Source organism: Sinocyclocheilus anshuiensis, unplaced genomic scaffold (genome assembly GCF_001515605.1).
Source record: "Sinocyclocheilus anshuiensis isolate Anshui unplaced genomic scaffold, SAMN03320099.WGS_v1.1 scaffold238, whole genome shotgun sequence".
Lineage (NCBI taxonomy): Eukaryota > Metazoa > Chordata > Actinopteri > Cypriniformes > Cyprinidae > Sinocyclocheilus > Sinocyclocheilus anshuiensis.
In genome coordinates, this window is record NW_015547674.1 from 1,659,153 (window position 1) to 1,670,166 (window position 11,014).

Consider the following 11,014-nt stretch of genomic DNA (forward strand, 5'->3'; position numbering starts at 1 on the left):
GCTTCCATACTGAATCACTGCATTATATTTCTCAGCAGTGAGGAAACTAAACTCACAGATCCATTGTTTGTAGAGAGAGATGCACAGATGCAGGTAACTCACACACTTAAAGTTCATCTCTCTCTCTCAAAATAGCCATATTTCTATAGTAAAATAAAGCAAAAAAAGTGAATCACTGAATAAAATACGTTAAATCTATATACACACTCTATCTAATAAAGACCCAGATATTAGTTTTTCACTGGAAAGATGCTCAGCACCACATTGTGGCTGTATCATACTACAAAGGTATTTTAATCGCATACTATACTATTTTGTCCGATCCAGTAACGTTACAAACAACAAGTCTGAATTAACGTGAAGTGATTTGAAAGCGTTTCTGACATCAGGCCAGACTAAGAGAAGCGTGTAATACTGCGACATCCAACAACAATACATTATGCTCCAATTCATTTGGAAGCAAGATTCATGACAGCTTACTGCTACATGCAGATGAACCTATAAACTATATATGAATACGCTAGAGTTAGTTATGAGTTACTCGCCAAAAACAGGCTGCAGATGTAGAGCAGGCCTGTGGTCCTGTAGAACTCGGCCTAATTTAGAAACACCAACTTCGAACAAATGAGTGGCGATATAAACCAGTGTACTTATTAAAACCCTGTCGGTCTAGTACTTGACGTTTTAAATCTAATCAGTCTGATAAACTGGTTAAAAAAAAAAAAAAAAAGTGTTTTTAAGAATGAGGTTTTAAAAGCGTAACAACAAACCTTTGAAGACACGGTCAATCATTATTACAGAACTTTAATTTATATGGAAAATAAATTGATTGTTCCTCTCAAAAGGATGAAATCCATTATGGTAACCTCTCAAACTCAAGCGTGCACCCTAACGCACAAATTACGTTCATCCTCCAGAACACTTATTGCCATTTAAAAAGTTCATTTCAACTGCAAAGTAAACACCACAAAATTAAGGACACCCCCCAAAATCACACATGTTGGAAAAAACAGGCCAGAGATTAAAGACGCATTGTTTATTAGAAATAATACTGTTTCTTGGTCCAGTTTACAGCCAATTTAAACATGGCAAAAAATAGGGTTGTGTGCTAATAGAGACTTATAAACTAATACACTATAAACATGTGGTTTCAACATTTTTTACATACAAAAAAAAAATACAATTGATCAAACATTAAAGCCACTGTTGGACTTCAGTCTGTAGACGCCCCTTACACTGGAGCACTTTTCAGATGCAACGACGAACAGCACGTGACCTGTGAAATACACGGACAACTTGCAGTTAAACAACAAGTGGTATCACAACACATGCACCAAAGATTAACGTCCACTCCAACCAGCAAGCAGCTAGAGGCATTATAAACACACCGCACGAACACGTGTTCCAGTGATTGAGGATAGAACCAGCCGATGGGAACATGCTGGCACCGAAGACATTGCACTGGCTCTATTATTCCTCCCTACATACATACAAGGGCACACAAAACAACCACGAGTACGCCAAGAAGGAGGGCTGCGGTCAAAAGGACATTCAGAAACAAAACGATCATCTCAAGTCACGCTCGAAGAGTACAATAAAAATAAACTCATACCATCTCACGTGTTCCCCAAGCGCTGCCGCAGAGAAAGAGAGAGTCACGGCCGCTCGCGTCCTTTATATCAGCGGTGTCGTCCAGGGTTGCCAGGTGTTCACAACAAACCCGCCCAATCGCTACTGAAAACACGTTTTTTGACGGGGTAAAATTCGCATTCCAGGGGCTAAATCACATTGTCAGGGTCTTTTGACTCTCTTCAAACAGTGGACATGAAAAACAACTCGCGGGTACAGTGTTAAACACGCCCAATTCCGCGGGAAAAACGAGGACTTGGCAACGCTGGTGCCGTTGTTTCAAGGAGACATCCAATCATCTGACGCCTTCAAGTAATGGAGGCGGGGCAACACGAGCGAACAACGCTGCAGTCCAGTAGGGGGCGCGTGGCTTCTCAGCGCACAAATCCAGATATTTCAATTATAAAATTATAAAAAATTATTTATTATTATTATTTAACAGTTCGCCAAGTGAAAGAGTTTACATCGTGTCCAGTTTGTTTTTTATTATCCACTAGTAAGCAGTTATTTTAAATCAATATCGTTTGTGGTAACTGAGACCCGATTTCATCTTTTAAACGGCTAAATACACAAATATATACCTATTTACATTTACTAAGAGAAGAAAACGGCGATTAGTAACATACAAAATCCAACAATCACTTTGAAATGATTTAAAAATGGATAAGTAACCACAAACAATTGTAATTGGTCCATCCGGAGCAGCGCTGAGTAAAGTAACGGGTATCACGTGACAGGCTTTATACTAACGGCAAACACTACTGGGCATGCGCACATTAATATAGCGTATTATTTTCCTCACACTGTACAACAATAATTACTATTTTTGTATTATTGTAAGGGGTAGGTTTAGGGTAGATGTAGACGTTAATAAAACACAATGTAATAGGTAGAAAATTAAATTTATTGTTAGCTTCCGGTTTTACAATGGTAAAGCCGCCCAATCGCTGTATGTTATCAATTATGTCGATTTCAATGCCAAATAAAGTTACATTTTTGTGATGTTCGTTTGATGCCGAATGTACAAACGCTCATTTATTTCTTAAAAATAAAAAAATCCGCGTCTACGACACATTTGAACCGACCGGACGCACGCGGGCCGCGGAGGGCAAAGTTCACACGGAGGCAAGATGGCGGCTTCCCGTGGCAGGTATTGTACCGCTCAGACAACAGGATTATGTGTAAATAAAATCAAAGACTCGGACATTTGAAAAGCTCTTTTCACGTTAACCCATTAGATATGCTCATTAAGTATTTAAAATGCCTCGCAGCCTGTGAGTTTATTCCTCACGGTGACTCAGAATTCTTTGCCTTGATGTTGTGGTAACTTACCACGGTACAGTATAAATGGATGCCATAGTCACGCACACTCGCGTTTCTGATGGGTATGTAATAGCTTGAGTAACAGTGTCCGCTCGTGTTTGGTGTCTCTTTGTGAAGTGTGTGGTGTTGTTATCTTTAGGTGGGTGCTGCTGATTGTGCTGCTGTGTGTGAGCGCTCGGGCTGTGGACCGCAGCAACTTCAAAACATGCGAGCAGAGCGCCTTCTGCAAGTGAGTCTGATGAGTCCTTAACCCGGAGACATTAACACGAAACAGAGGCTGTCTGAACATGTATGTGCGCTGTCATGTGATATGAGTGCTGCTCAGGATCGCCTGATCACAGCGGGGTGTGGTTGTAAAGGAAAATCCAATAGTATTTTTTTAATCAATCCTTGGAATTAATATACGTGCACTTTTTGGTGTACAAATGTTTTAAATATTAAGACAAAAACGGCGTGTTGCTCAGCAGAGGATACTGAGCCAGCATGCGCCCCCTGTAGGAAGACTAGTTTATTAAACTTGCCATCTGTTTATGAAGTTTACCTAACCATGGTTTTATTATAGTGAAAAGTGAAGTAACCATGTGTATCAGAACCATAGTTAATTTGTTACCATGGTTTAACTACAATAACCATGTTTTATTTGTAGTAAAGCCATGGTTCGTTTTTCGTAAGGGTCGATTCAGTGCGAGTTACTAAATGTAACTTAATGCATTTACAGCATAATTCAAACATTGAATATTTTTTTAATGTAAAATGTTGTCCGTCACTGTCATTGGCAAATGTTTGGATATTTTAATTTAACACATACCATTTTTTTTCTTTACAGTGCATACTTAAAATTAAAAAATAAGATGTATAATAGTAAACCACCTAGTTAACATTTAAGTGTTTCTTTATTATTGCAACTACAAGTGCACGTGTAGGTATACTGTTAGTTTACTAGTTATATACTTTTTCGATTATAAAGTGCATTTTGCAGTATGCTCTAGTAATCTACTAGTTTAATAGTTTTTATGCAGCAGGTATACTTGCAAGTGAACTTAGTCACCTCAGTCGAAAATGTGACTACATTTTTTTTTGGACAGTTTTTAACATTAGGAATGAACTAGCTAACTGTGACATGTTTTGTCATGCAGTGGGTATAGAAATGAATCGCTCGCCCCTTTTTAAAAAAAATTTCTGACATGTTGGTGTTATATCTATATCTTTCACTTGGATGTTATAAGTTGCACTGAGTAAATACAGCTGGATAAAACAAAAACCGTGTCCGCCTTCATTTCAGGCTGCAAGGCAACAAAATGTGATTATTTCAAAGGGGGTGATTCTTTTCTATAGCCACTGTATATGAATGATTTCTGTGTGTTTGTAGGCGTCAGAAGGAGCTGAAGCCGGGGCAGTCTCCGTACAGAGCTCTGCTGGACACACTGGAGCTGAGCGACTCCAGAATCACCCTGCAGCTCATCAATGACAACAACAAGGTCACAAAATATACAAAAACTGTGACACCATATGTAACGATCGGCCTTATTGGAAGATGTTACAAAACCGACAACTTCACTACAGTTGCTTCAGAAACAAATGTGATTCATCTTAAAGCTGGCTGCTCTTTGTTAAAGTCACAATGCGTTCAAAATGGTCAATTCTTATTTTTTAATCAAATATTGCAGTGCACATCATCTGTGCACATCATTTTTTTTAAAGCACGCCTCTTCGTAATCTTTATTAAAAAACATTTAATCCCTCGCAATGACATCTATGATATTTGCCATTGCCACCAGTGCTCTCTACGATCAAATTAGCTCTCAGTTCTTTTGAGAAATGCAGCCCTGATCCAATTCAGATTCTGGGGATCAAGATCCATTCATAAAACAATTCTTGATCTACATTTTTATTCTTCTTAATTAGTTGACCAAATTTGTTTGTGCATTTTTATTAAATTGCTTATGTATTTGAGTCAAAGACGTTAAGATGTCCGCATCAAAAGAAATTTACAAAAGTGATTTTATGTCCATAGAAAGCACATTAGATGCGAGTAAAGTTTCTACATTTAAGGTTTCAAATAAGTTTTTGAAGAGTAAAATGTCCAAATTTGGTTGAAATAATGTTACATTGTTATTCAGTGTAACACAATATATATGTAAAAATTCAAACAACATGCTTATTCTGACTTGTACATATTAAAATGTATAAAAGAATGAGTGAGCATATTAAATTTTATTGGGTTTTAAATTAGTAAAAAATTATTACTGACAAATGGGCAGAACCTAAGATAGTGGCAAATGTAAAAACATTTAAAATAACAACTAATTATTATTTGGGGTGAAAGTAATTCGTTTTTTTAATATGTCATAAATAGATTTTTGTTGTAAATATGCCTGACAAGATTGTTACACTGAATGACATTTTAGTGGGTGTCTTCTGTAAATCGGGAACATGTATGATATTTATTTTTTGCTCAGAAAAACAAAAATATAATTACATTAAACAGAAAACGTTTAAAAAAAATTTTTAGTTTTTTTTGGGGAAAACAACAACAATTTAAAGCAGTATCGTTTTTATGTTTAAACCCTTTTTCGTCTTTGACCTATTTATAAGTACTTTTTAAGATGATTACACATTTAATAAATTAAAACAAGTGTATGTTAAGAATGAACTGACTACATATAGCTTTAAAACATAGTACATATAAAGGGGAAGAAGAAACAGTTACAAGAAAAAACAAAATGTGCTTTCAGTATCTGAGTGCCTCGAAGTCAGAGTGCTTTAGGAACTGATTGAGAATCATTGAAGGGAGAACTCCGATGCATCTGAGAATCGAATTTTCTCCCACCTCCAATAGAATTCCTTTTTGAACAATTTTCTATATATTTTCCAGAGCCAAGACTGCTGGAACAAGTGTCTGGTCAATGCTGTGCTCCGCTTTGTGAGAGAACTGAAACTCTTGTGTTTGGTTGTTTGTAGGTGCGCTTGTTGCTTGAGCTGTACAGACTGCAGGGCAACATGACACGGGTCAAGATTAATGAACTCAAGCCACTTAAGCCTCGTTACGAGGTTCCGGATGTGCTCATCTCTGATCCCTTTACTGAAACGTAAGTCGAGGCTACTCACACCATCAGAACTGCAGATGAAACGACTAGACATTTGCAAACAGAGTCAGGTCCTTTGCCATTTGAAAAGAAAATTTTTTGATTGCCAATATGATATCTTAAAGCTGGAATACACTACATGACTTTTAAAATCTGAACAGATTTTAAAACATTAGGCTTTATACACTTTATAAATAGTTGACATAAACTGTATGTGTTCTAAAATCGTCTCACGTTTGATATCCTCCGACTGGATGGAAAGTCTGAAGCTAAAAATATTGGCATCTGTGCTCATCATACACTATGTGATTTTCTTTGAAATCTCTGACATTCAGAAACTAGTGTCCAGACTGTAAATCAGTGCAAAAATCTGGCCACGAGTTGTGTAGTGTGTTCCAGCATTTGGAGAGCAGGGTGGCCGATATAAAGCTGGTATACATGATATTACTCTATTTAATTGAACTAACGTACATAACATTTGCTGCGATGAAAATTAAGATTTATTTAACATATTTTTATTAAAATAAATCAGTATGAACAAAATAAACGTAAAGAATTATTCTGTGAAACAAACCGATTTACGCTTTAGCAAATTTGATTATAGTATATTTTAGTATATTATATATGGTTAAGAAATGAAGTGAACACTGTAAACAACAGGCACTGACATTCTTAGTGCTCTCAAAATAAAAGTCTTGTCATTGTCAAAATAAAACCTGCTTCCAAAACGTATTACGTTTTAACGTATAACGATAATTTAAAAATGCTCTATATACGCCAAACATTTTAAGACCACTAAAAGCTTCTTGTTTTTCTTTTGTAATGTGTTTTCGATCACACTTTAGTTTGGGAACCAATTCTCACTATTAACATTGACTTTTGCCTTAATAAACTCCTAATTTGCTGCTTATTAATAGTTAGTAAGGTAGTTGTTAAGTTTAGGTGTTGGGTTGGATTAATGGATCTAGAATACGGTCATGCAGAATAAGACATTAAAGATCCCATATTGTCAAAACTGAAATTCCCTGGCTTTTTTAACGATAACAGGTCTAGGGGCTATTTAACTACCATATAAATTTCAAAACAGTCAGTCCACAGTAAAATTCCTAAACTAAAGTGTTGCAGAGTTTTCTTATCTGACTAAGGTACCATTTTGCATATTATAATTTGGGACAGTTTTCCCCGTTGTCATCATCACATAAATGCTCATCGCTGAGCTATGCTGTTCTATTCACACATTAACAAACTATACAAAATTAATTCTGTTGTTGGTGTAAAACGTTCTGCCCACTTTGAAAATCGATGGGATCATATTGTCTACACACGCTGTCGAATAGGACATTCCAGACTAACCCATAGTTTTCTGTTGGCGGGTGAAGATCCTCCTTTATGTTCTTTATGCCAGAATCCATTATCTTTGAAGCATATTTTGATGGTTGGAATCTGAGGGTGTAAAACAAATGTAAATATTGAGAAAATCATCTTTAAAGTTGTCCAAATTAAGTTCTTAGCAATGCATATTACTAATCAAAAATTAAGTTTTGATGTATTTACGGTAGGAAATTTACAAAATATCTTCATGGAGCATGATCTTTACTTAATATCCTAATGATTTTTGGTTTTAAAAAAAATCTATAATTTTGACCCATACAATGTATTTTTGGCTATTGCTACAAATATACCCCAGCGACTTAAAGGTGGGGTAAGCGATTTTTCAAAAACCCTTTAGAAAACTGATTCGAGCCGACTAGCAAAACAGACTTGTAGCCAATCAGCATTAAGGGGTGTGTCTACTCATGATGTGGAGGAGAGAGCGTTCAGTGCACGGCACGGACATTAGCCGAGCCGAGCGACAGAAAGATAGAGATGGCAGATAAAAAACAAAAGAGGAAAACGTCTGCGGAACAAAAGAAGGCGTAACAGTGAGTAACACCTTGTCTGCGCCGCAACAGCTAAAGTCTACACTGGACGCGACAAAGCCGTAATTTGAAATTTGTGTCAATACGTCATGAATAGAATGCAGCAGCAGTTTTCTGTCGGGGATTTGTCGTGTCGTGCCGCGCCGCATCCAGTGTAGACCATAGATATGGATATACAGTATATCTACCAAATGTCAACATTGGCTACCAAAAATCGCTTACCCCACCTTTAAGACTGGTTTTGTGCTCCAGGGTCACAAATCATAAAAAAACAAACAAACATTAACAGTTGAACGTCTCGTGTCTGTCTTCAGGCTCTCTGTGGTTTCTCAGGATGAGAATAGTCTGGTGTTGTCTCTGGGTGGCAAAGATCAGCGGCTCATCGTAAGTGCTCAGCCGTTTCGGCTGGACATCGTTGAGGGTCCTCAAGTGCTCGTGTCACTCAACTCCCGCGGCCTGCTGGCCTTCGAGCACCTACGAGCACGCAAGGACACGTGAGTCCAGCGGACAGAAAGGGCATCACATTCAGAAAGTTCAAAACCGGTGCTACCCACATCATATAAGCTATTAAAAAAATCAATACTGAAATAATATTCAAAAAAATAATGCTTAATACTAAAAAGTTGGCACTGCTTTCCTGTATAATTTGTCTCTCTCTTTCTACCTTTTGTACTGATTAGATCTTACTTTCATAAAGCCTGTTCCCACTAAGAATGATAACAAAACCCTAACCCTAACTATAAAGATGACTATAACTATGTTAGCGTTCACACCAATGCACAGTAATGTTCGGTTATGTAGTCTGCTGCTAAATGCAAGACCATTACATTTATTGGTCTTATTTCACCTCAAAATCAGAAGGAATTGTCATGTACACAAAAAATCATTTACACTTGAAATGTGACATTATTTTCATGACCATTACGATTTTTAAGACAAATTGAAACGGGCAGTTTTTTTTAAATGGTAGAATGCGCTTAATTAATCATCCATTAATAGAATACCTACATCAGGGCATGGTTGCAACAAAGCCCTTAAAGAGACAATTCACCCAAAAATGAAAATTACCCCATAAAATTACCCCATCCTAGGTGTATTTGACTTTCTTCTTTCAGACGAATACAATCAGAGTTATATTTAAAAATGTCCTGGCTCTTCCAAGCTTTATAATGGCAGTGAATGGGGGCCGAGATTTTGAAGTCCAATGGTTTTATAAAGTTGTAAATCTGGATATTTTTCTTACACAAACGCATCGATTCGCTTAAGAAGGCCTTTATTCACCACCCCTGGAGCCGTGTGGAGCACTTTTTATGATGGATGGATGCGCTTTATCGGGCTTGAAAATCTCGGCCCCCGTTCACTGCCATTATAAAGCTTGGAAGAGTCAGAACATTTTTTAATATAACTCCGATTGTATTCGTCTGAAAGAAGAAAGTCATATACTCCTAGGATGGCTTGAGGGTGAGTAAATCATGGGGTAATTTTCATTTTTGGGTGAACTAACCCTTTAACGCTGGAATTCAGATGCCAAGAAGTTTTGCCCAAATTTGCAGTCTGGATAAGTCGACGCTATGACTCTTGCTGAAAGGCAGATTTAAAGGCAGATTTCCATCCAGTCTGACGATATCAAACATGTTTGATATTTTGAGCTGATTTCAGAGCACATAATGGCCTTGTACACACTGTAAAGTTTGAGGAGTGACAACAGCATTTAAATAAGAGACTGAACGCCCTAAATTATCGTTTCAAGTGTGTACTGAACAGAACTCACTCTTGGAAATGTGATGATTGACACTGTTGTAACCATAGAAACGTTCTGCCATTTCCGCATTTGGTATCTGCTATTTTTGACCAGAGTAACCAAAGACTTATGTTCGGCAATTTTAAGTATACTAGAGCCTGACTGATATATCGTTCTGCCGATATTATCGGCCGATATGAGCCTGTTGCCGATGTATCGGTATCGGCGAATATGCCGCCGATATGAAAATTTTTTTACAGAACATATAACGCAGATAAAATGCTTGAAATGGTGTAATTACTTAGTTTGTCCAGCAGAGCACGCTCCATTGTTTGCTACTGGTGACCTGGATGAAACGCTTTTGAAGCGTAAGTCTATGGAAAACCATTGAAACTTTGAACGGCCATATCTCCGTAACGGCACGGCGAAGCCGCACCAAATTCGGGGGATCCCTTCAGCTCGAGGAACCCTCTCGATATAGTGACACCAGTCAACACTTTCACTTCAGTAAGGACTTGTTCAGGCAGCAGCATGCAAGCGTGGTCTTATTAGACCGTAAGTGCCCTGCGAAGTGGACTTCACATGAAATTCCGCCATGATTCCAGTTCCAAGGGAATGTCCACGTTACATTCAAAGGGTATTAAAGTGCGCGAGACGTGAATTTATATTGTATTTATTTACAGAGGTATATTATGTCACACTTCTCTAGTAAGTTTCGTCTGTGTGTGAAGACAGTAGCGCAAATCCGTGAATGAATGTTCCGAAGTGAAATAAACTTTAACGGAATAAAGTTGAATGGAATTGAATTAAAGTTGAATAAACTTCAACTTTACTGTTCAGTGCACTGATGTCAGACTCATTTTGGATAATAAAGTTTATTGTTAAATTGTTAAATGCCCTGCCTCCATCATTACGTATCTCTGTCACGTCATTATAAGTGTTTGGTCACCACATTTGAGTGATCATTGCAAAAAATGTGTTTATGTATATATATTCTGTTTATGTATATACTGTATTCTATATATAGTACCAGTCAAATGTTTGGACACACGAATGGGAAAGTGTCCAAACTTTTGACTGGTACTGTACTATAATATACACAAAGAATATCGGCCGATATATCGATATCGGCGGTTTTTTTAAATTTCCTAATATCGGTATCGGCCCCAAAAAAACCATATCGGTCGGGCTCTAAAGCATACCCCTGTTGACAGAGCTGTCGAGTTTTTAAGGTATGTGGCTTATTTCCAATAATGGATAACAGATTTATCATGGGCTTGTTCTTATTTGCTGTTTTTTTTTTTTTTTTTTTTTTA

General features: G+C 37.3%; 1 protein-coding gene and 1 long non-coding RNA gene across 2 annotated transcripts in view; one reads left to right on the top strand and one right to left on the bottom strand.

Moving 5' to 3' along the window:
• Positions 1–1,027: 1,027 nt before the first annotated feature.
• Positions 1,028–1,734, bottom strand: LOC107702960 (uncharacterized). The gene is made up of 3 exons (XR_001635804.1): positions 1,613–1,734; positions 1,389–1,480; positions 1,028–1,276 (listed from the first exon to the last, which is right to left on the bottom strand). It is a non-coding gene; the product is annotated as an uncharacterized LOC107702960 (long non-coding RNA).
• A 1,010-nt stretch (positions 1,735–2,744) lies between these two features.
• Positions 2,745–11,014, top strand: part of LOC107702959 (neutral alpha-glucosidase AB-like) — a 25,324-nt gene continuing 17,054 nt past the window's right edge. Inside the window, exons 1-5 of the mRNA XM_016505429.1 lie at positions 2,745–2,797; positions 3,089–3,181; positions 4,322–4,430; positions 5,914–6,041; positions 8,272–8,451. Coding sequence (XP_016360915.1) covers positions 2,760–2,797; positions 3,089–3,181; positions 4,322–4,430; positions 5,914–6,041; positions 8,272–8,451 — 548 coding nt within the window. The 5' untranslated portion in view covers positions 2,745–2,759. The remainder of the gene's footprint in view (positions 2,798–3,088; positions 3,182–4,321; positions 4,431–5,913; positions 6,042–8,271; positions 8,452–11,014) is intronic.